The 25741-nt window shown below is 43.6% G+C and overlaps 3 protein-coding genes across 4 annotated transcripts in view; 1 reads left to right on the forward strand and 2 right to left on the reverse strand.

The window, feature by feature from the left end:
• The window catches only part of lamp1a (lysosome associated membrane protein 1a), a 7964-nt gene extending 4623 nt beyond the window's left edge, over positions 1-3341 (reverse strand). Inside the window, exons 1-2 of one of the 2 annotated variants that reach the window (XM_039646994.2) lie at positions 3145-3341; positions 52-167 (exon numbers count right to left, since the gene is read on the reverse strand). In XM_039646994.2, coding sequence (XP_039502928.2) covers positions 52-167; positions 3145-3196 — 168 coding nt within the window. In that variant the 5' untranslated portion in view covers positions 3197-3341. The remainder of the gene's footprint in view (positions 1-51; positions 168-3144) is intronic. The other variant, XM_089132607.1, reaches the window with a different exon arrangement.
• A 918-nt stretch (positions 3342-4259) lies between these two features.
• Positions 4260-19062, reverse strand: cul4a (cullin 4A). Its single transcript, XM_089132606.1, has 20 exons — positions 18684-19062; positions 18394-18509; positions 17252-17356; positions 17054-17122; positions 16874-16947; positions 16263-16425; positions 15504-15593; positions 15324-15406; positions 15112-15179; positions 14913-15031; positions 13543-13735; positions 12171-12275; positions 11902-12012; positions 11366-11451; positions 10565-10672; positions 10320-10433; positions 9902-10007; positions 7097-7269; positions 5235-5387; positions 4260-4996 (listed from the first exon to the last, which is right to left on the reverse strand). The coding sequence occupies exons 1-20, from the start codon at positions 18787-18789 to the stop codon at positions 4901-4903; spliced, it is 2238 nt and encodes a 745-aa protein (XP_088988732.1). The 5' UTR covers positions 18790-19062; the 3' UTR covers positions 4260-4900.
• Positions 19063-19617: 555 nt separating this feature from the next.
• pcid2 (PCI domain containing 2) lies at positions 19618-25232 on the forward strand. The gene is made up of 15 exons (XM_039646995.2): positions 19618-19703; positions 20008-20072; positions 20150-20239; positions 20334-20407; positions 20494-20559; positions 20656-20697; positions 21003-21057; positions 21139-21236; positions 21546-21621; positions 22366-22507; positions 23862-23962; positions 24272-24345; positions 24445-24570; positions 24816-24939; positions 25046-25232. The coding sequence occupies exons 1-15, from the start codon at positions 19688-19690 to the stop codon at positions 25133-25135; spliced, it is 1239 nt and encodes a 412-aa protein (XP_039502929.1). The 5' UTR covers positions 19618-19687; the 3' UTR covers positions 25136-25232.
• The last annotated feature ends 509 nt before the right edge of the window (positions 25233-25741 follow it).

The following is a 25741-nucleotide window of genomic DNA, read 5'->3' on the forward strand; positions in this document are numbered from 1 at the left end:
ATGGGTAGGTTTAGGGGTCGGGTTAGTGTGTGTGTGTGTGTGTGTGTGTACCGTTCCATTGGTGGTGTTGTAGGAGATGCTGAAGTTCGCTTCGAGTTCTGCTTTAATGCAGGTGGAGTTTCCGTCAGTCACCTCAAATGTCACAGCATGAGCCACAAACACACACCCTGAAACACAAACACACACCTTCATCATCATCATCATCATCAGTCGACCTGAGCGAGACATGAGCCTCAGTGTCCAGCAGAGGGCGGCGTCACACACACTCACACACACCCTGAAACACAAACACACACCTTCATCATCATCATCATCATCAGTCGACCTGAGCGAGACGTGAGCCTCAGTGTCCAGCAGAGGGCGCTGTCTCACACACACACACACACACTCAGTTTAATCCAACCAATCGCCTCCGTCATCACTCACATCATTTAACATTTATCTGCACTCCACAAGATTACCACATGATTTCCCCCTTTAAAGAAAAGGAATCAATAAATTGAGACACACAGGAAGTCATGAGCATGACTAGCAGTAATCTCACAATAAAGAGGTCCACTTTAAACTTTTACACAATATTTACCCTACAAATTGTTTTGTTGCCAAATTTCTAGACATTGACACATGTTGTACCTTTTGTAATCAGAGCACTGAAACCATTCCTCATTTATTTTTCAATTGTCCAGTTACCAAAAATTTTTGGGATGATTTAGGTATTCATTTTCTCCATTCTCGAAATACTGTATAACTCACTCTTTCACCCTGAAAGATATTATCTGTTACTCTTGTTTTCCACAAGATGGCATCCTGGAGTTTGTCATAAACTTTATACTCTTATATGCTAAGTTTTTTATGCACAAACAGAAATTTAATAAGTCTTCCCTATATTTTAAGCATTTTATTTTGGAACTTAATATGCTTCTTGAAGAACACGAACTTGTGAAGAAGAAGAACAGAAAACTTGTATCTCAATATTTTGACCTATTCCCAAATTCCTCTTAACGTCCTTATTATTTTTCCTCTTTCCTTTACTATGTATGTTTCTTTTTGTTGTTGTTTTTTTTTGTGTATTTGTTTTGTTTTTGTTTTTTTCTCACTTTTGTTTTTTGTCTTTGGTATGGTTTTGTCTGTACAAATGCTTGATTGTATATTGATGTTCTTGTTTGTACCAGTTATTGTTATCAATAAAAAAAAAAAGTAATCTCACAATAATCATATTCTATTTTCACAATTTCAACACAGACTATAGTTTATTTGGGGTTTTAATTGATCTGGATTCCGTTTTAATGGCTTAATGATTTCTTTTTTATAAAAATATATTAAGATCATCCAATCAATGCAATTAATAAACGAATCAGTGACGAACGTGATATCTGAGTCTGACACACTCATCAGGGTCACCAAATAAAGATCATTCCTTTTATTTCTGACAAACAAATCCTGTCCAACAGAGAAACACTTCCACCAGTTCATCAAACTGAAGAGTGTGTTCATCAGCGCGCGAGAGTGTGTGTGTGTGTGTGTGTGTGTGTGTGTGTGTGTGTTTCATTCATAAACTTCTGCTAAAACTGTGATAATCCTGTAACTGTGAAGGGGAACTCTTGTGAAATCTCAGCATGACCCAGAGAGAGTTTGTGAAATCATGAAGTGTCTTACACACACTGACACACACACACACACACACACACACACACACACACACACACACTTGGACTATTAAGTGAAAAATAAGCAAATGACTAAACCAGAATCTGTGTCCATGAGCTACACTGGACCGAACCACCGGGTTCTGCTGATGATTATCAGTGCGAGTCACCAGAGCAGCTGATCACACACACACACACACACACACACACACACACACACGAGATGAACAACAGCAGCGCAGGGGAACAATAGGCTGAGTCCCGTCCAGATCATTCTGGAGTCACATGATCACTGAGAGAGGAACAGAGACTGATAATCAGTGTAATAACAGTGTTGATGAGAATAACTAATGCATGTCACATGACTGATCGCAACCTGGCGGGTGTGTGTGTGTGTGTGTGTGTGTGTGTGTGTGAGTGTGTGTGTGAGTGTGTGTGTGAGTGAGTGAGTTAGTGAGTGTGAGGAACCACAAATGAGGTTTGAGCCGGAGGTCAAGGCTCGGCTGGTGAACATGAGCTAGTGTTTGCTTATTTTTTGAGTGTGTGTGTGTATGAGTGTGTGTGAGAGTGTGTGTGTGAGTGAGTGCATGTGAGAGTGATTGTGTGAATTTGTGTGTGAGAGAGAGAATGTGTGCGAGTTTGTTTGTAAGTGTTTGAGGTAGTAATAATCTGAGACGGGGACAATCACAGCATTAGAAAAGTGTTCGAAAAATCAAACAAAAAGACAAAAACGAGACTGTTAACATCTCTAATGAACGACTACAGTCCGGTGACGTGTGAGCCGTTGATTTAAACATTGTGTATATGAAAAGAAGATTTTTACGCATATATTTTAAGCTGTTTGACACCCGATTACATAATCCAGTGCACTTGACATGATTCCCTGATTGGTGGAGATTTCTGTAGAATCATGGGTAATGTAGTTTTCCACCGGGAACGTTGCCTAGTAAATTAAATTGATTTTAAAAATAGTTGATATAACGCAGACTGTGCTTCAACAGAAACAAACCATCGATAGATCACCTCTTAGCTCACAGTAGGACTGTCTTTAATAGTTTGTGATAAGTCACGTGACATCTAAAGACCCACTAATTGGTTGTTTCCGTCCCGAGCTCGTTCTGACGGATATTGATATGAATCTTTATGGTGATTTGGACTGAAAGTATTACTGTACGCGCGCGTATTGTTCTGATCACGGGACGCCGCGAAGTGACGTCAGTTAAACAACTCAAGTGAAATGTAGAAAATAATTATATAACAAAACACCTCAAATGAAAGCACATAATAGCGAATAATAATGACTAAAGTGAAACAGGTACACATAAACTGATTAAACTAACTAAAATAACGAGTTTAACCAAACAGTCAGTCAGAGAGAAGAATCTCGAACTGACGCGCGCTAATGACAGTTTGACGTCGATAACACTGAGATCTCCGTCGTGTGTGTGTGTGGTTTAGACTAGTTCGCGATGTTTAAAGGTGAGCTATAAAGACTTACCCATCAGCAGAGTCCAGACACCTGCAGAAAAACACTGTTTAACGACCGTCATGACGTCTGTCGGGAAAAGCGCCAAACCGAGCGATGGCCGCCGCGCACTGAACACGGGCGCTGTGGGTTTATATGAGTGATTTAATCAGCTCATAAACGGAGTTGTGATGTTTCCTCGGTGTCTGGCAGCAGATTCACTGTGTCATGAGGCAGAATGTTCCAGTCATGTGATGTGAGCACTTTAGCCCGCCCCTTCGAGTCACGTGACGCACTGCCGCGTTTATGGTTTATATAAACACTGGCGACAGGATTACGCGGACGCGTTCACTGTGTTTACTGTATACAGGACAGCCTGCCGTGAAGTGTTCCGTGCATGTGTCTGTTAAGGAAAAATGACAAAAAATTACGCTATTGTCTTCTGGAATTCTTCTGTAAAGCTGCTTTGAAACATTCTGCGCATGTGTCATTATTCTGACTAATTTTATTCTCAGTAAGAATATTATTGCTGATATTAATTGTCTTTTGACGGTGGCAAAACTAATAAACTGAATCTTTAATCCAATCGCTTATAAAAGCATCCATCACATGCATTAATGTAAACGTGTGTGTGTTTGAGGAAGTTACCCATACCACAGGAAGAGTGGTTTGACCTTTGACCTTCTATAGACACATCTCTACCTCACCTTTCACAACGGCCGTCCTGCAATCATAAATCATACAACATGCTCAATTCAGACTGAAATAACTAGTATGTGTGTGTGTGTGTGTGTGTGTGTGTGTGTGTGTGTGTGTGAGAGAGAGAGAGAGAGACCCGTCTGTCACGCTCTCGGCCGTAATTTGTTTCTTCAAGGAATTACTCTGTGAATGAGGCAGAAAATCACATTAGTCCAGGAGTTTGTGGAGAATCACGAACGGCTTCACTGGGTGTGCAGAAACAAGCGACACACACCGACACACTCGCAGGAACACACACGAGTTAGTGAACATACATTTTTGCATCGTGACATTATTTTCATGACAAACTCGGATGTTGACTTGAGGAAGCCTGAATGTTTGAAGAGTTTAAGCTTCATCATAAACACAGAATGAGGAATATAACAGCAAATAAAACAGTGCATTCATAATATCTTAATTAAATATGATTTATTCTTTCATATCTTCGTTCGCTTACAAAGAATAGAATCCTCTGCTCTACAAAACTGTGTGTGTCAGAATACAGGTGATCACACACACTCACACTGACACACACACACACACACACACACAAACACTCGCTCACACTGACAAACAAATACACACACATTAACTCATACACTTATATACACACACACACACACACACACTCTAACTCATACACACTGATGCTTGCACACTCTCATAAGCACACACACTTGCGTTATCAAAAGAATAATATTTGTCTATCATGACGAGTTTGACAGGCTGCAGTGAGTCTCAGCAGAGTGTGTGTGTGTGTGTGTGTGGGTAACTGTCGAACCCTGCAGCATCAGAACTCGCATCATCAACATGATTCTGGCATCATGACGACCGAAGTCTAAAAGAAACACACGTAACGTGGCGCTACAGTAGAAGAGACTCGACACACACACACACTAAACAAAGTCCAGGAACAACAAACAAAGAAAAGTGCATCATCTCATTCGCAAATCGCAATCATGCTAGAGTGGCTCGGCGTCCCAGAAGGCCGAGCGTCAGTGAGCGCCACGCGCCGGTGCGGCCCAGAAGGCCTTGCGGAGGAACCCGGAGCTCACGCCACATAGTGGTACTGGTTGGCGTTCTCCTTGTCCCGCTCCATGTAGTCCCGGTCGATCAGCGACTCGATGCGCTTCTTCAGGTCAGCCGGCTACACCGAGAGAGAGAGAGAGAGCAGGGAATCATGGGAGTTAAAACACACTCAATATTCAGCAGGACCAATCGCTCATTCACTCGTCCGAGTAAAACGTTAGCTTGTCTAGAAAAAATACTTTTTTGTGTGTGTGTGTGTGAACATTTTGGACAGTGTGTAAGGGCCTTAAAGCACAGGATCCGCCGTGTCACAGATGTGTGTGTGTGTGTGTGTGACAGGTGTGTGCGAGCGTCACCTTGACGGGGAACTTGAGCTGGTTGTAGAGTTCAGACACCAGCAGGTTGTGGCTCAAGGTCTTCCTCATCTTCATGATCCTCACCACGGCAGCGTCGATCTGATACTGGCGGTCCTGGAACACACGCTCAGTGGTGCTCACCTGCTCCTCCACCTGAGGATGACATCACACGTCACATGACCATCTTCACATTCTAACAAACTCATTAGGTGTTCAAGCACGAAGTGCTGAAAACCTATTGTAATTGTGCTGGTTTTTATTATTATTTTTCTTCTGCCGTAAAACGCATCGTGCAGACCAAACCGTAAGGGCTGGAGCTATGAAACTTTGTCAGATGGTAGTACAAAAATCGAGGAGAGGTTATCAAATTATGAGCCCGATTGGCCCATAGGTGGCGCTATAGCGACCAATTGCGCGAAACTGCTCATAACTCCTAGACCGTAAGTCGTACACTCAAGTGTCTTATATCATTGGAAAGCTGGTCACCTGACGAACAAAATTCCGGTATGCAAATTTTTCCGCCATTTTGAATTTTGTCGAAAAACTACTTTTGCGAACTAGTCCCTGGATTTTCGCCCGATCGGAACCAAACCAGTACAGAAATGTTCTCTGGAGTCTGAAGATCAATAATTATCAAAAAAAAGTGGAAATTTCGATTTTCGGTCGCTAGGGGGAGCAAAATAAACGTTGTGAGAGGAGCCTATTTTACTAAAATGGCTATAACTCGAGAAGTAAATGAGATATCTTCACCAAGATATCACTCAGACCAGCTGACCGTTAGTCCGATTGACTTGAAAATTGGTATGCAGTGTCTTGGTCCAAGGTCCCATGTATGTGTATGAGGACATTGGCGTATCTCAAAAAACATGACCGCCATCGGCCAATGAAGTTTGAGCACCTATGAAACAAGGTTAACGAAGGCCGATCGGAACGAAACTCGATGGGCATGTTTGACTCATGGCCCTAGAGGTCTGTAAGAATTTTGAAAGAAATCGGCCACTAGTTGGCGCTAACGAGTTTTATGGCTCTGTAATCACGTGGTGTTGCACACACCCCCACAATATGCATTTCATTTGATAGATCTCCTCATGATGAACAACTTTGCCTCAAGAACCATTGCTGTCAATCAAATCGTTCATTAAATATTCATGAATATGTTGAAAACCTACTTTTGCGAACTAGTCCCTGGTTTTTTGTTCTATCAAAACCAGACAAGTCTAGGACAACTCTCTGGAGGCTCTAGATAAATAATTATTGAAAAAAAGTTGAACTTTTAAATTTTTCGCACAGTGTTAAAGGGATATTTTGAAAAGGGGTGTGGCAAAATGCACCAAAAAGCCTATAAATCCTAAAGAAAAACTCAGAACTTCACAAAAATTGATGAGCATATGTGTCATAACATGCTGAAGAAGCATGTCCAGTTTCATAGAGATCGGACCATAGGTGGCGCTATAACTATTAAAAAGTTTCAAAACCATGTATTTCCAATGGTAAATTGCCTTTATTGGCTGTAAATGGTGTTTTCCATCTATTATGTCAGTGGATAAATGTATGTTAAATAAAACTGAATGCCTTTTGATGCTTTTGTGCTTAAAGGCCTTAAAGGTCTGAACTGCTTGAACACCGATAAATGCTGCTTGCAGCTTTAATTATTTCTGCATTCAGTAATTATTATAAATTAATACACGTTGCTGTGATTTTGAGTTTCCTCTGATGTCAGATCTGCACAATAAACGTGAATGAAATGAATCTGTGTGTGATTTTCAAATGTTTGTAACAGCTGGCTTTGGTTTGAGGATTCTGCACCTTAATAGTGTCTCACACACACACACACACACACACACACACACACACACTCTCACCGTCTCCTTCATCTGGATCTGGTTGATCTTGATGCGGAACAGTTTGTGTCTGAAGTCGCTGTTGAAGTGGAAGCGATCTGCGTCCTCCACCTCTTTCCCTCGGGGGGTTTTATTGAGGACTCGTGCTTTCCCACACGCCAGAGACTGAAGAGTGCGCTTGAGCTCGCCGTCCTCTGACACACACACACACACACACACAAAAGAAAACACGTTACTGAGAGTTCACTCACTCACACACACCCACTCTCTCGCTAACTCACTCTCTCGCTAACACACACTCTCGCTAACTCACACTCTCGCTAACTCACTCTCTCGCTAACTCACTCTCTCGCTAACTCACACTCTCGCTAACTCACTCTCTCGCTAACTCACACTCTCGCTAACTCACACTCTCGCTAACTCACACTCTCGCTAACTCACACTCTCGCTAACTCACACTCTCGCTAACTCACACTCTCGCTAACTCACACTCACGCTAACTCACTCTCTCGCTAACTCACACTCTCGCTAACTCACACTCTCGCTAACTCACTCTCTCGCTAACTCACACTCTCGCTAACTCACACTCTCGCTAACTCACTCTCTCGCTAACTCACTCTCTCGCTAACTCACACTCTCGCTAACTCACACTCTCGCTAACTCACTCTCTCGCTAACTCACTCTCTCGCTAACTCACTCTCTCGCTAACTCACACTCTCTAACTCACACTCTCGCTAACTCACACTCTCGCTAACTCACACTCCCGCTAACTCACACTCTCGCTAACTCACACTCTCGCTAACTCACACTCTCGCTAACTCACTCTCGCTAACTCACTCTCGCTAACGCACACTCTCGCTAACTCACTCTCGCTAACGCTCACTCTCGCTAACTCGCACTCTCGCTAACTCGCACTCTCGCTAACTCACTCTCGCTAACGCACACTCTCGCTAACTCACTCACGCTAACTCACACTCTCGCTAACTCACACTCACGCTAACTCACTCTCACGCTAACTCACTCTCACGCTAACTCACACTGTCGCTAACTCACTCTCACGCTAACTCACACTCTCGCTAACTCACACTCTCGCTAACTCACACTCACGCTAACTCACTCTCTCGCTAACTCACACTCTCGCTAACTCACACTCTCGCTAACTCACTCTCTCGCTAACTCACACTCTCGCTAACTCACACTCTCGCTAACTCACTCTCTCGCTAACTCACTCTCTCGCTAACTCACACTCTCGCTAACTCACACTCTCGCTAACTCACTCTCTCGCTAACTCACTCTCTCGCTAACTCACTCTCTCGCTAACTCACACTCTCTAACTCACACTCTCGCTAACTCACACTCTCGCTAACTCACACTCCCGCTAACTCACACTCTCGCTAACTCACACTCTCGCTAACTCACACTCTCGCTAACTCACTCTCGCTAACTCACTCTCGCTAACGCACACTCTCGCTAACTCACTCTCGCTAACTCACACTCTCGCTAACTCACACTCTCGCTAACTCACACTCACGCTAACTCACTCTCTCGCTAACTCACACTCTCGCTAACTCACACTCTCGCTAACTCACTCTCTCGCTAACTCACACTCTCGCTAACTCACACTCTCGCTAACTCACTCTCTCGCTAACTCACTCTCTCGCTAACTCACACTCTCGCTAACTCACACTCTCGCTAACTCACTCTCTCGCTAACTCACTCTCTCGCTAACTCACTCTCTCGCTAACTCACACTCTCTAACTCACACTCTCGCTAACTCACACTCTCGCTAACTCACACTCCCGCTAACTCACACTCTCGCTAACTCACACTCTCGCTAACTCACACTCTCGCTAACTCACTCTCGCTAACTCACTCTCGCTAACGCACACTCTCGCTAACTCACTCTCGCTAACGCTCACTCTCGCTAACTCGCACTCTCGCTAACTCGCACTCTCGCTAACTCACTCTCGCTAACGCACACTCTCGCTAACTCACTCACGCTAACTCACACTCTCGCTAACTCACACTCACGCTAACTCACTCTCACGCTAACTCACTCTCACGCTAACTCACACTGTCGCTAACTCACTCTCACGCTAACTCACACTCTCGCTAACTCACACTCTCGCTAACTCACACTCACGCTAACTCACTCTCTCGCTAACTCACACTCTCGCTAACTCACACTCTCGCTAACTCACTCTCTCGCTAACTCACACTCTCGCTAACTCACACTCTCGCTAACTCACTCTCTCGCTAACTCACTCTCTCGCTAACTCACACTCTCGCTAACTCACACTCTCGCTAACTCACTCTCTCGCTAACTCACTCTCTCGCTAACTCACTCTCTCGCTAACTCACACTCTCTAACTCACACTCTCGCTAACTCACACTCTCGCTAACTCACACTCCCGCTAACTCACACTCTCGCTAACTCACACTCTCGCTAACTCACACTCTCGCTAACTCACTCTCGCTAACTCACTCTCGCTAACGCACACTCTCGCTAACTCACTCTCGCTAACGCTCACTCTCGCTAACTCGCACTCTCGCTAACTCGCACTCTCGCTAACTCACTCTCGCTAACGCACACTCTCGCTAACTCACTCACGCTAACTCACACTCTCGCTAACTCACACTCACGCTAACTCACTCTCACGCTAACTCACTCTCACGCTAACTCACACTGTCGCTAACTCACTCTCACGCTAACTCACTCTCACGCTAACTCACACTCTCGCTAACTCTCTCGCTAACTCACACTCTCGCTAACTCACACTCACGCTAACTCACGCTAACGCTAACTCACGCTAACTGTGAACGTACCAATGCCTGTGGCCGTACGGATGTCCTCCACCGAACACTCGTCGGCCTCGTTGAATATCAGCAGGACGAGAGTCTGGAACAGAGACACTTGCAGCTCCTTCTTCCCCTGCAGAGACACACGTGCTGATTGGTCAGATAGTTTACAGTCTCTTCTACTCTTTATTTGATTAAAAACAGTGAAATTATTATAATGTAAAACAGCTTTTTCTAAGTGAATATAGAGTAAAGTTAATTTTTTCATCATCATCACTCCAGTCACATGACCCTTCAGAAATCACTCTACTATGAGGATCTGATGATCAACAGACAGTTATGATTATTATCATCAATGTTGAAAACAGTTCAGATTTTTGTGCAAACTGATTTTCAGCCCAAACTTTTGACTGTTAGCGTGTTGATGTGTGTGTCGTGGGGTCACCTCTTTGAACTCCGTCTTCAGCACCGCGTGACCCAGAGTCGGCTGCCACTGCAGTTTACGCCCGCTGTGCTTCCCCAGATAGAACAGCTTAAACACTTCCTGAAGCTTCACCATCTGAAACACACACACACAGTTATCAGTCCACCTCATTACCCAAAACACACACTTCCGCCCACAAATATGAGTCACATTCACTCGCTCACTTGCACAGACACTAACTCACTCTCTCTCTCACACACACACACCTCAGCGGGCAGATGGACGTCCATCGGGATGTATGAGGGCCAGTAGCCCATGGTCAGGATGTTGACGGTCAGCTCGATGTTGCTGGGATCAGTCTGGTTCTGCATGTACTGCACACACACACACACACACACACACACACAGCATTAGTTCTCATATCACACGCCGCCCGAACACACTTGATGTCATTAAACCACGTGTGAGGAGCTGGAGAGATGCAACACCTCAGCAGGGTCTGCGGCACAATCTCATTGACACATCAAGATAAAAGTGTGTGAGTGTGTGTGTGTGTGTGTGTGTGTGTGTGTGTGTGTGTGTCTGCATCTGCAAGCCTAGTGCAAAAGTTACGGACTGCAGCTTTAAATGTTACTTCTATATATTTATTCATTATCTACACCTGTTCAACTGTTCGTTAACACAAATATCTGATCAGCCAATCACAGGGCAGCACCTCGATGCGTATAAACATGATCAAGACGATCAGCTAGAGTTCAGACGGAGCATCAAACTGATCTAAGTGATTGACCGTGGGATGGGTGCTGGTCTGAGTGAGCACACACACACACACACACACACACACACACACACACACACACACACACACACACACACACACACACACACACACACACACACACACACACACACACACACATCTGAACAGGAGAAAATATCCAGTAGGAGAGAACGCCTTGTTGAGGTCAGAAGAGCTGGAACTGCTAAGGTGAACCTAATAAAGTGTGTGTGTGTGTGTGTGTGTGTGTGTGTGTGTGTGTGTATACTGTATCTCTGTGCACACACACCTGTTTGAACTGGATCATGACGTCTTTAGAGAGCTCCATGTCTTTGAACATCCCCTCTAGTTTACTGGTGAACGCTGCTCCACACTCTACAACACACACACACACACACACACCTGTTCATCATTGTTTCTGCCTTTAATTATTACATTCTTTAAATGAGTACATTAATGAGCATTTGTGAAATCAGGCCGTTTCCTCTGATAACAGATCACTGCAATCATTTCTGTAAAGCTGCTTTGGCATGATGCGTTTTGTGGAAAGCGATATATAAATACACGTGAATAGTGATGCGCTAATACAGACGCTGCAGCTTTAAGAACTCCAGTAACGAGCGCAGAGTAATTAGTCACAGTGAAACTGATTCACAATAAAAATCAAATTAACACTGAACTCAGGGAAAAAAACCCAGCAACTCAACCACAGAGGTGTGGTGACTTCCTGTTCACATGATCATGTGACCTCACTGCCAGGAAACTGATCAGTGGAGTTACCACGGTAACGGTTAGACGGCCAATGAAGTCAGATTCAGAACCCACCGTGTTTGAGTTTGGACAGCATGGACTTCTCTGCGTCCACCGATGCGCTCTTGCCCACCAGCAAACGCTTGGCCAGATCCTTCTTATAGAAGGCCTCGAACACGTCCTTCCCTGCACACACACACACACACACACACACACACACACACGTCAGTTGTGACTTACACTGACTCCTCTTCAGCTCTGAACCGATAAACGCTGTGGAAATAGATCTAGATGGAGGAGATGAGAGTGTGTGTCGCTGTATAGATGGAGGAGTGTGTGTGTACCGTGGATGAAGCGGAAGATGATCATGATCTTGTCCAGGATCCTCTCCAGCTCTTCTTCTGTGGCCTCCTTGTTTCCCGCACGCAGTTTAGAGTCCACATACTTCGCTGAAGACACACACCGAGAGAAAGACACTCTTTCATTCATCAACCACTCATTAAACTCATCAAAACTGACATTTGTAATCTTACAAAAGCTTCTGTTTCAAAGAAATGCTGCTTTTTAACTCTCTGGTCATCAAAGGATCTTAAAAAATCTGATGCAGCACAACATTGATGACCAGAAATGTGAGAGTGTGTTTTAAAGACTATATACACACAAATATTGGCACCCTTGAGCAAAACTGACTCTGAAAATATGCCTTTCATTTAAAATATTCACAAAAAACTTTTAATTAGTCAAATAATTGAACGAAAAAATATCTGTTTTCTCCTTGAAATATAGAGGGAATTCATTGACGTCACTTTGACTGAGCGGCTAAAGATCTGCTTTCTGGATTTAAGAGGGGAAACTGCGACTAAAACGAACTATTTTATGAATTTAAACTAAATGTTGGACTCAATATAGTGTTCCTTACAGCTCACTAAAGATCCAGTGATCATGGATATCGACATGCAGCCGGGAATCCTGTTCCTGATATTTATGTTTGCCTGATTTCCACACCGGGGAAATAAAAGCTATATTGACCTAAACATATGTGAACGCTTTATAGAAATACAATATAGGTCTAAATCCGGGTGATTGGTGTTATATATATCATCATATCGTCCAGACATAAAACTTTATAGCTTTTTTTTTGGTCTGAGTTTTAAAAAAAAACATCCAATAATGCAGAATATGCAATAATAAATATTTAATTGATGAGTTGTTATAACAATACACAATATAAGGGTATAAGGGTATGGTTTTCCAGCTAAATTCAGCATATTGACACACGATGATGACTGCAGATCCAGCTTTGGCTGACCGGAGTCTAGTTTCCATCCATTTGCTCCTCTTTCTATAGCAGTCTGTAGAAATATACCTCCGATTTATTGTCAGATCTAGTTGGACAGTCAATCGCAAAGCTCTTTCCCACTTTATATGTGTTTGTTTTTCGAGAACATCAGTGTTTTTGCCAGTAACTGCAGCACTCCGGCCGATCTATGTGCCGAACCCAGCTCTGGTGTTGGTCCAAAAAGCTTTATTTAGCTCATATTTACTAAGGGTGCCAATACCTAACCCTTATAGCGAGTCGGGTCACTCGTGTGACTGTGGGAGAATGTGCAGCTCCATCAGAAGCCATAGAGTGACTGAAACAATCGCTTTAAATCTGAGCGCACGAAACAGTTCATGTCTGGTCCTGAAACACGAGTGTGGTGCGCAAACACTCACCGATGAGCTCGGCCGGTTTGTTGGGTCTCTTGTTGATGAAGTTCTCGAAGGCTTCCTTCATGGCGTTGATGAAGGTGTCGTTCCTCTGGAAGCAGCGCTGGCTCACCAGGTCCATCTTGTCCTTGAAGTCCAGCAGCTCCTGCACCATCTCCTTATCCTTCTCTGGAGCGCTGACGATCTCCCCGCCGGAGCTCTGCGGACGAGCCGGAGTCAGACAAACCTTACTCGCGTCTGGTGTGTGTGTGATCAGTGTGTAGATGTACTGAGTGTTTCTGAAGGCCAGTTTGCCGGTGTGTGTTCATGTAGTTCATTACGCTGTGTGTTGAAGTGTGTTTTTTCAGGTCACTGACACACTTACAGTTTTATGCACTAATATTAACCTCATTTTCCCTGCATGCACATTAAGGAAATTATATTTTAAGAACAATTGGTTCAAAAGTTAATGCACTTTAAAAAGAGAATGTAATTTCAGTGCTGGATCTGGTTTACATTGCGCTCGCTCGCGCCCTCTTGTGGGCATATTAAGCATTGCCTTATTGTTAATCCTTAAAGGGTTAGTTCACCCAAAAATGAAAATTCTGTCAGTATTTACTCACCCTCATGTTGTTCAACCCCGTAAGACCTTCGTTCATCTTCGCAACACAAATTAAGATATTTAAGATATTAAGATCGCTCCTGCATACTAGTCCATAGGCTTCTTGAGGGAATGACTCGAAAAGTCATTAAAGACATCGTTAAAATAGTCCAAGTGACTACAGGGGCTCAATCTTAACTTTATCAAACGACGAGAACACTTTTTGTGCGCAAAAACAAACAAAAATAACGACTTAATTTCAACTATTCACTTCCTTCTCCATGGGCCTGTAGTCAGTTAACGTAGTGTGATTGCGTAAAGCTACGTCACATGAAGGCTCACTATTGGCCGACGCTGGTCATGTGTGTGATGCGTGTGACGTACAATAACAGAAGCTTACGCTATTAAACTAGTAACCTGACTCGCGCAGAGGGAGAAATAAACCAATAGTTGAAATAAAGTCGTTATTTTTGTTGTTTTTTGCGCACAAAAGTGTTCTCGTCGTTTGATAAAGTTAAGATTGAGCCCCTGTAGTCACTTGGACTATTTTAACGATGTCTTTAATGACTTTTCGAGTCAAGAAGCCTATGGACTAGTATGCAGGAGCGATCTTAATATCTTAAATATCTTAATTTGTGTTGCGAAGATGAACGAAGGTCTTACGGGGTTGAACAACATGAGGGTGAGTAAATACTGACAGAATTTTTGGGTGAACTAACCCTTTAAGAAAGAAACTCGAATGTCGCTTTTCCACCGTTTTACAGCCCTGTGTGTGTGTGTGTGTGTGTGTGTGTACCTTGATGTACTCTCTCCAGGACTGCAGCAGTGCCGTCAGGCCGCCCTTGACTTTATTGAAGAGCTCGTACAGCAGCGTCAGCTCACACTCGCGGCTCTCGTCCAGTAGCGTGCGCAGGCCTGAGGAGAACACACACATCAGCTGAGTGTGTGTGTGTGTGTCATGACTTCAGTGCTCACATCTCTATCTGAACTCTGACCTTTCTGCAGAATGGCGGTCATGTGTTCGCCCAGCAGCTGCTTCTCCACGGCGGCGATCAGAGGCTTCCTGTCACACACACTTACACTCAGTGTTTATTTAGACCAATCAGCATCTGTGTCCGCTCTACTGCCCACGGACCAATCACACGCCAGTATGCAAATATGATGATGACATCATATCAATCACTCACTCGCTCACTCTCTCACTCACTGTGTGCTCTGATCTAAATAACTGATGACCCGGTCGTTCTCCTCCTCCAGACGCCGCGCCACATGATGAAGATACTCGGGAACCTGTGAAGAACAAACACGCGTCAGAACGCACACGTGAAGCGTGCGTGTGTGTGTGTGTGTGTGTGTGTGTGTGTGTGAGGAGAATCGCAGCTCTCACGTCTCTGTCCTGCATGAGCCTCTGTCCCTCAGTGGCGTACAGACGGGTCGTCTCCGTTAAGAACCGCTGCTCGAACGAGTCCTTGTACACCTGACGACACAGAGCAACACACACCGCTAGATCACGTCCACAACCACAGCTGAGTATTAGTAGTATCACACACACACACACATAAGAGCTGCACGATTAATCAACAAGTTAAACACTCGTTTTTTTGGGTCGACAGCGTATAAACACGTATTCCTGGGGTTCAGCTTGTTTGCAGCAGATGATTATTGTTATGAGTCATAAATGACGAGGCGGCAGCGTCACACACACAGAGTCAACAGAGACGGTGCGATTGAGAGTCATTAGTTTTGTGTGGATATGAAGAGTTCAGATGCAAAAGCCTCTAAATGCCATTTGAAATTTTCTTCTAGAATGATGATTTTTATCAAACTTGTATATTTAAGTTCAGTAATTTCACTTAAATAACAATTAATAGGTAATTATCATTGCCATTTAAGTGAAATTACTGAACTTAAATATACAAGCTTGATAAAAATCATCATTCAAGAAGAAAATTTCAAATGGCATTTAGAGACTTTTGCATCTGAACTCTTCGTATATTCACGCATGCCTTAAAATCATCATGCACACCAATTTCAGAAGTGTGCGACGGCCACTAGGGGGCGAAATGCGAATGTGAATGCGGTGTGCATTGGAAAGGCGGCTTCCGCTCTATTGCGTGCTGACATCATCATCTGAGCGTCCAATCACCTGCAGGTCTGAGAGCATGCCCAGTAGACTCCTCAGCAGACTGCGGTCCACCGTCTCCCCGCTGCGCTCGCGCTCGATCTGCTCCAGGATGCCCTCCACCGTCCGGCTTTGGACGCCGCTGTCGCTCACGATGTGTGTGCGGAACAACTCCAGCCCCGTGTCCCTGAACACACACGTGTGTAACTATAGCAACACCAGCTCACGGTATAACCGTTAAATTTAAAAAAAAACCCTAATAAAACAAGCTTTAACTGAAATAAAAAAAATAAAATGTTATTTTAATAATAATAAAAAAATATTAAAATGACAAAAGCACACAACAAAATATCTAAAACTTCCAAATTAATTTTTTTTAAATATTCATACATTTTTTATACTAAAACAACAAAAATTGAAATGAAAAGTATAAAAAACTGAAATAAAACATACAAAAAAAACCCAACAAAATTACAAAACTTAAAACAGAATACAAATATGTATAAAAACTACATTTTATCTAACTGGATGTATTAAAATAAATAAAACTCTGAAACTCTTAAAATAAAAATTTAAAGAAAACAGTAAATCTAAGAATCAGCGTCTCAGCGGAGGTCTGTGATTGGTGGACTCACCAGATGGAGGGAAGCAGAGAGTTCTGGAGGACATACGTCCGATCCAGGAAGAGGAAAATACTGCGGATCATGATCTGAAGGAGACGAGACAGAACATGTGTAAAGAGCACACACACACACACACACACACACACACACACACACACACACACACACACACACACACACACACACTCTCACCGTCTGTCTGCAGTGGTCCTGCCAGCATCGGTTCATCCTCTTCAGGAAGGACAGGCTGTCCAGCGATTCTGTGCGACTCTGTTAAGGGGAGCTTTATCCTGCACTGATGATCTCACACACACACACACACACACACACACACACAGGCCGACGGATCTGTGAAGCACAGCTGGCAAACACACACACTGATGAAGGATATTCCCTGAACTGATGGATCTGAGCTCGGACGTGGTCTTCACACACTTGACGAAGCTGCTTATATAACATGGGCGACACTTTATACGAGCACAGGTTCTCCACGGCCTGCGGAGACACACACACACACACACAGGTGAGGAATCATGGGTAAACAGCAGATGAAAATATCACATTCTTAAATAAGTCAGTAGATGAGCTTCTTGTGTCCATTTCCATTCCTCTTTAAAACGATGACACTGCAGTCACATGACATAGAGGTCATCAGATCAGACACAGCTGACCCCTGCTCACACTTTACTGATGTATGACGCATTCAAAAGCTGTAATGTTTCTGAAAGAGTCTCTTCTGCTCATGAATAAACCCAGCTTTGGGAGAGACACTTCTGGAAACATCAGAAAACAGTGTGTGTGTGTGTGTGTGTGTGTGTGTGTGTGTGTGTGTGTGTGTGTGTGTGTGTGTGTGTGTGTGTGTGTGTGTGTGTGTGTGTGTGTGTGTGTGTGTGTGAGCGACGCTCGGGACAGTCGCTGGTCAGCGGACGCAAGATTACACCCGGGTCATTTAAATATTCAAGCACAAGAAGACGTCCTCTTTGTGCTTTGGGTTTAAGAATAGCGCATTATAAATACAATGCATTATTATTTGTATTATTAAATATTAAATTGAGCTCTTTCATGTCTTCTTGCACTTGAGCGGACGCACTCAGTTATGTGAACATAAACACGTGTGTATCAGATTTTAGATCAGCGCGTTCACTCTTAAAGAGACGGCAGCGTGATATTCCTGATGCTGTCTGTCTTTAATGTTTATCAAACATCCAAAAAAAACTCACTGCTTTTGACTGAATACATTTAATAATGATTCATTAATAAGGATTTTTAATTTCATGTTTAACTAAAGTTTTCTGTGATTCTTCCTCTTGTAAAGTCATGCATAATGCAGTGTGAGCACACACCAGTGACTGAGTATCTGAGAAGCACTGTTTATCTGATTTATATCTTTGTTATATTGTATTAATTCGTGTTTTTGCTCGTATTTTGATTATTTGATCTTCTTTTAATGCTGACTGCTTACTTATATCGTAAATGTGTTTTAGTGAGCACCTGGTAGAGTACAGCCCGCATACACACACACACACACACACCTGGTAGAGCTCCTCCAGGTTATACTGGATGGATGTGCTGTTCTGAATCGCTCCCACAGCATCTCTCAGCTTCAGCCATGTGTCCTCAGTGTAGCTGTCAGTCAACTTCGGTCTGTCTGTGAACACACACACACACACACAAAGAATAAAAAACCCACCCACACACCATCCTGTTTAATATATAGTTTGATCAGTGTGTTATCCGACAGATATGAGCAGACTGTCACTCACACACAGAGCATCGCCGTCAGCTCGGGGACAAACGTTAGTTCTGGTGGAGTGAAACTCACCTTTAAAGTTCTTTATGATCAGTTTCTTAGACGCTCCTGCTTTGGCTGGTTTGGTGAGTCCATTAAAGTTTGATTTCTGATTGTGCTGGATGTCTTCTGCCATCATTTGATCTCGGTTAATATCATTCACACATGAAATATAATAAACGCAGAGAGTGACTCGGTCTCTGTTAGCTGTTAGCAATCAAAACACACAGCCAAACTACAACCTGAGCCATGGAAGCGGCTCCAAAACCCTGGTGGAGTGAGTTCGGCTTCTGCTGTGGATCGACACGACACACGCCTACACACACATAAGCAGATATTCGTCAGATAATAATCATATTTACTCCATATTCACTCTGACTGATCCGCGTCGCGGCGAACAGCATAACAAGATGGCAAACAAACAGCGAATCTGCCGCCGGAGAATCAGCGGGCAGACAAACACACGCCTCTCTTCAGAGAAACTTCTACAAAATAGAAAAAGAGATTTAAATAATGAAATTAAATAAAACGCGAAACGTTAAATAAAACGTTAAATAAAAATTAAATAAAACGCGAAACGCGGATTAGATTTTTTTCAGTTTTTATTTCAATAACGTTAAACTTTTAGGTTATATGGATGACTTACTAACTTATGTGATAGTTTACATTTTTTAAATTTCATAATTATGTCATTTAAGTGACAATTTCGACGTTTTACCTCATGATAACAAGCTCAACTGACTAAAATATTATTATTGTTGACAAACTTTAACACAGTAGTTAGTCTTCCTATGTTTTTTCATCTAAACCTTTTAATTACATAGCAGAATCGTGTTATAATAAGCCACACTTTGACATCCAAGTTAAATCGAGAAATACCCGATCTTTAATGTTGCCTAACTGAGGTGGTTTATGAATATTTCCATTTGTGGAAAGTGCAGTATGGACGCCAAAACTGCGTGTTCACTGGTGTAAACAGGAAGCGCTGCCGTGACGTCAGCGGGTCCTGCAGTGAAGCCAAGCACGCGCGCAAAGGGATGCGAGTAAATTTGGGTAAAAAAAATAATAATAGTAATTTCAATGAAGTCGCTTGTATAATAGAATGTTTATAACGCATATATACACGTAATAACGCGTCTCAAATAATCGGTAGATGAGTGAATGAGTTAGCCGCTGCGCCGGATCGAAGGTGTCTCACACACTAGTGTTCCACAGCGCACTGCATACTACACTTCTGGATCTCCTGCGTACTGGATGGCCTCTGTGTGTTTACTGTAGACAGCAGCATTTCTGCTGAATGTGTCCCTAGGCGACATTATAAGCACTGAGTGAGTGAGTGTGTGAGCTCTCGTTTCAGCTGCACTGGGTCAGGGGTCAGAGGTCAGGATGGCGCACATCACGCTCAATCAGTACCTGCAGCAGGTGAGTCCGTGCTCTGCCGTGTAAAGGGTCACTGGAGCTCCTCATGTGCTATAATGTGTGTGTGTGTGTTGTGGAAGGTTATGGAGGCAATAGACAACAGAGACGGGCTCTTCTGTGCTGAGATGCTGTCCTTCAAACACCCGCATGTGGCCAACCCTCGCCTGCAGGTGAGTGTGTGTGTGTGTGTGTGTGTGTGTGTGTGTGTGTGTGTACAGCTCACAGATGCATTATTACTAACATGTGTGTGTGTGTGTGTCACAGCTGTCCAGTCCGGAAGAGAAGTGTCAGCAGCTGCTGGAGCCGCCGTACGACGAGATGGTGGCCGCTCACCTCAGGTGCGATTCTTCATCGCGTGTGTGTGTGTGTGTGTGTGTGTGTGTGTGTGTTCACGCTCACAGGCGTCTCGTCTCTTCTTCTGCAGGTGCACGTTCGCTGTGTCCAATCATGACTTTGTGGAGGCCTACAAATGCCAGACGGTTGTGGTTCAATATCCTTTACTGTGGATGGTCTAGTGTAGCGCAGTCGCTGTGTGTGTGTGTGTGTGTGGAGAGTGTGTGTGTGTTTGACCTTAACGCAGGTGAACATCATTTCTGAGGGCGTTTCAGGCTCATAAAGAGGAGAACTGGTGAGACGTGGCTCATGGGATTGTTTTATATTAAAAAATTGACCCGGAACGCATAAGGTGCTGAAATAAAATTACTAATTAAATTTTAATGGTTATATCTGAAAAAAAAAAAAGTGTAAAAAATTAGTTTTTTTTTTTTTACAAAAATTACAAAAAAATTATAAAGTAAATGTGTGTGTTTTGATCATCTTAATCCATTTGCAAAATGTATTTTTTTAGAGATTTGTTTGTAGCAGTTCTGGGTCAAACACACCGGAATGAAATATGAGGGTCGCTCAGGTCACTGATGATCACTGTGTTTTCAGGGCTCTGCCGATCATGTTTGCCGTGACCCTTGACCTCAGGATATTTGCCAATAATGTGAGTGGAACTCATTAATCTGTGGATCTGCAGCGGATGCAGCGTCTGACGGCGTGTGTGTGTGTGTGTGTGTGTGTGCAGGCGGAGCAGCAGCTGCAGGGGAAGGGGAACGTTGGAGACATGCTGGAGAAAGCAGCCGATCAGCTGATGAGCTGTTTCAGAGTCTGTGCCAACGACAAGTGAGACATCATTACAGGAGAAGCCTTAACACCACACAATTATGACAGATATTACAGTATTAATATTATTACAGATCTATCCCGCCTCATATCAACACTGTCGTACCATTACCATATCTAACGGGTTTATGGCAGTCAGAGCATTATTAACATCTTTACTGTCAGTCTTGAGTCCTTCATGAATAAAAGTTTAAAGAAAAAAACCTACTTTTGAACAGTAGGGTGTAATTGAAGGCTAAACGATAAAAAATAATTGTTATAGACACTATATAAACACTATACTGTAGAACTAAAGTGTGTTTGTTTCAGTCGCACTGGGATCGATGACTCCAAGAGATGGGGAATGTTGTTTCTGATCAATCAGCTCTTCAAGATCTATTTCAAAGTAAGAGTCCAGCTTTTTTATTAATATTCTGCCAACAGGTGTAACATAAACTAATGAAAAACACTTCTACAGCATTTATTAATCCTAGTTAAAGGAAATCTCAACATTTACTAATAGGGTTAGTTCACCCAAAAATGAAAATTCTGTCAGTATTTCCTCACCCAAACCTCTCTGTGTTTATTTGTTCTGCTGAACACAAAGGAAGATATTTGGAAGAATGTTTTAATCAAACGGATCTCATTCCCCATTGACTATCGTGGTGTGTATTTTTTCCTACTATAGTAGTCAATGGGGAATGAGATCTGTTTGATTAAAACATTCTTCCAAATATCTTCCTTTGTGTTCAGCAGAACAAATAAACACAGAGAGGTTTGGGTGAGGAAATACTGACAGAATTTTCATTTTTGGGTGAACTAGCCCTTTAAGACCAAAAGTGGTCTCTGTTAATATAATTAATAGACCTGACAGAACTAACAATGATCAGTTGTGTTTTTATTAACTAATATTAAGAAAGATTAATAAATTCTGTAACAAATGTACTGCTCATTGTTAGTTAATGCATAACTAATATTAACTAATGGGACGAGTAATTACTGTATAGTTTTAATGTACTCTTATTTCAGTTATTTGTTTCTAGTTATCACAATTCTGACTTTATAACTTGCATTTGTTGGAGAAAAAGTCAGAATTGTGAGATACAGAGTTCAGTGATGAGTGTGTGTGTGTGTGTGTGTGTGTGTTCAGATCAATAAGCTGCACCTGTGTAAGCCTCTGATCCGGGCGATCGAGAGCTCCAGCATGAAGGACGAGTACAGCACCGCCCAGCGCGTCACTTACAGATACTACGTGGGCAGGAAGGCCATGTTCGACAGCGACTTCAAACCAGGTGAGTGAGTGAGTGAGTGAGCGAGTGAGTGAGTGAGCGAGTGAGCGAGTGAGTGAGGGAGTGAGTGAGTGAGTGAGTGAGTGAGGGAGTGAGAGAGTGAGTGAGTGAGTGAGAGAGTGAGTGAGAGAGTGAGTGAGGGAGTGAGTGAGTGAGTGAGTGAGTGAGGGAGTGAGTGAGTGAGTGAGTGAGTGAGTGAGGGAGTGAGAGAGTGAGTGAGGGAGTGAGAGAGTGAGTGAGTGAGTGAGTGAGGGAGTGAGTGAGTGAGTGAGTGAGGGAGTGAGTGAGTGAGTGAGGGAGTGAGTGAGTGAGTGAGGGAGTGAGTGAGTGAGTGAGTGAGTGAGGGAGTGAGTGAGTGAGTGAGTGAGGGAGTGAGTGAGTGAGTGAGTGAGGGAGTGAGTGAGTGAGTGAGTGAGTGAGTGAGGGAGTGAGTGAGCGAGTGAGCGAGTGAGCGAGTGAGTGAGGGAGTGAGTGAGTGAGTGAGTGAGTGAGTGAGGGAGTGAGAGAGTGAGTGAGTGAGTGAGTGAGAGAGTGAGTGAGTGAGAGAGTGAGTGAGAGAGTGAGTGAGGGAGTGAGTGAGTGAGTGAGTGAGTGAGGGAGTGAGTGAGTGAGTGAGTGAGTGAGTGAGGGAGTGAGAGAGTGAGTGAGGGAGTGAGAGAGTGAGTGAGTGAGTGAGTGAGGGAGTGAGTGAGTGAGTGAGTGAGGGAGTGAGTGAGTGAGGGAGTGAGTGAGTGAGTGAGTGAGTGAGGGAGTGAGTGAGTGAGTGAGTGAGGGAGTGAGTGAGTGAGTGAGTGAGGGAGTGAGTGAGTGAGTGAGTGAGGGAGTGAGTGAGCGAGTGAGCGAGTGAGCGAGTGAGTGAGGGAGTGAGTGAGTGAGTGAGTGAGGGAGTGAGAGAGTGAGTGAGTGAGTGAGTGAGAGAGTGAGTGAGTGAGAGAGTGAGTGAGAGAGTGAGGGAGTGAGTGAGTGAGTGAGTGAGTGAGTGAGGGAGTGAGTGAGTGAGTGAGTGAGTGAGTGAGGGAGTGAGTGAGTGAGTGAGTGAGTGAGTGAGGGAGTGAGAGAGTGAGTGAGGGAGTGAGAGAGTGAGTGAGTGAGTGAGTGAGGGAGTGAGTGAGTGAGTGAGTGAGTGAGGGAGTGAGTGAGAGAGCGAGGGAGTGAGTGAGTGAGAGAGTGAGTGAGAGAGTGTGTGAGTGTGTGAGTGAGGGAGTGAGTGAGTGAGTGAGTGAGGGAGTGAGTGAGAGAGCGAGGGAGTGAGTGAGTGAGAGAGTGAGTGAGAGAGTGTGTGCGTGAGCGTGATTGTGTCAGAGCACTGCTGTTGATGTGTGGAGCTCAGTGTGTGTGTGTGTGTGTGTGTGTCCAGCTGAGGAGTGTCTGTCCTTCTCCTTCACACACTGCCATCGCTCCTGTCAGAGGAACAAGAGGCTGATCCTGATTTACCTTCTGCCCGTCAAGATGCTGCTGGTACGACATCACCGGGGCACACACACACACACACACACACAGTTTACTGTATAACGCAGGATCTCACTGAATTGGGCAGATAATCTCTGGATCAAGAGCGGGGCTGCAGACTGAATATATTAAATATTTCATACGGATCTAAAATTAAATCTTTGTAAAGCTTTCAATAAGTTATGTTCATTTTATGTAAAATTATGCACATTTTATGATTTACATTTAATTGAACCATTAGTTAAATGGAGTCCAGGACAGGATGTTCACCGCTTGTGTGTGTGTGTGTGTGTGTGTGTGTGTGTGTGTGTGTGTTAGGGTCACATGCCCTCGCATCAGCTGTTGAAGAAGTACGACCTCATGCAGTTCGCTGACGTCACCAAGGCTGTGAGGTAACACACACACACACACGCACACACACACACACACACACACACACACACTGCTGTCGATCCTCATCTTCTGCTTGTGTGTGTGTGTGTGTGTGTCAGAGAGGGGAACCTGTTGCTGCTCAATGAAGCGCTGGTGAAACACGAGACGTTCTTCATCCGCTGCGGGATCTTCCTCATCCTCGAGAAGCTGAAGATCATCACATACAGGAACCTCTTCAAGAAAGTGTGAGTGAACAACACACACACACTCACCCGACCCCTAAACCTACCCATCACAAAACTTTATGCATTTTGTCATTTTTAAATGTAAAAAAGTGTTTTTAAAGCCATGTGAAATATGAGGATTCAGGAAATGTCCCCATAAATCACACACTCGTCATACCAGTGTAGTGCCCGTGACATTATACACACTTCTGTCCTCATAAATCACAAAAACATACACACTTATCTGAGTGAGTGTGTGTGTGCAGGTATCATCTACTGAGGACTCATCAGCTTCCTCTGGATGCGTTCCTGGTTTCTCTGAGGATGATGAAGGTGGAGGACGTGGACATCGATGAAGTGCAGTGCATTCTGGCCAACCTCATTTACATGGTGAGACGCATCACTTCCTGCTGACAAACCATCAAAATAGAGGAAAACGTTTAGTTCTAGTCTTTGATCTCAGGCTGTTAACAGTGTGTGTGTGTGTGTGTTTCAGGGACACATCAAGGGTTATATTTCCCATCAGCACCAGAAGCTGGTCGTCAGCAAGCAGAACCCGTTTCCTCCTCTGTCCAGTGTGTCCTGAACGCAGCTCCCAGAATGCATCATCCTCAGTGTCACTCATTCTGTGTTGGACCTTGTTTTTCTTATTGATTGTCAAATAAACGTCACACTGTTTTGTACTTATTTTTTTTATTGTGACATTTTCAAATATATTGAACCCTGATTTCTCACGACTAAAGCATCTATACTGGGAACATTGGTGTAGGGTTTACTGTGAGACCAGTTAGTCACAAGTAACACAGAAATACTAATATAGTATTTTCATTTAAAGCGTATTTGTTTTTCTCATGCTCAGTAGTGATTCTCATGACGGTAACACGATATTTTGTCCAAATCACTGAAAACAAAAACTATGATGATGTATGAATACTTAATCAAAGGTGATGTGATGAATCTCTGCACCATTAAAAACTGAATTACAAAAACATCTGTCCGTCATTGGTCAGTCAGCCAGATAGCCCCGCCCCTAACACCACGTGATTGGTTGAGTCAGAGCAGAGGTTGATATGTGACTCAAACATGCAGATCAACTGAATCAAACTACCAGTGACTCATAAAACAGACTAGCTGTAAATATAATTTTCAAATCCATATTTCTATAATTTGACGTTACGCTGATCAGTCCCGC

Source organism: Pimephales promelas, chromosome 6 (assembly GCF_988280905.1).
Source record: "Pimephales promelas chromosome 6, fPimPro1.hap1.1, whole genome shotgun sequence".
Classification (NCBI taxonomy): domain Eukaryota; kingdom Metazoa; phylum Chordata; class Actinopteri; order Cypriniformes; family Leuciscidae; genus Pimephales; species Pimephales promelas.

Coding starts and splice junctions, on each gene's coding strand:
- pcid2 (XM_039646995.2), top strand. Junction 20,073..20,149: donor TCAATCAGTACCTGCAGCAG/GTGAGTCCGTGC, acceptor GTGTTGTGGAAG/GTTATGGAGGCAATAGACAA. Junction 22,508..23,861: donor CGACAGCGACTTCAAACCAG/GTGAGTGAGTGA, acceptor GTGTGTGTCCAG/CTGAGGAGTGTCTGTCCTTC.
- cul4a (XM_089132606.1), bottom strand. CDS start 18,789: ATGATGGCAGAAGACATCCAGCACAATCAGAAATCAAACTTTAATGGA. Junction 16,426..16,873: donor TCTCTGCTTCCCTCCATCTG/GTGAGTCCACCA, acceptor GTGTGTGTTCAG/GGACACGGGGCTGGAGTTGT. Junction 15,407..15,503: donor GGCTCATGCAGGACAGAGAC/GTGAGAGCTGCG, acceptor TGTTCTTCACAG/GTTCCCGAGTATCTTCATCA.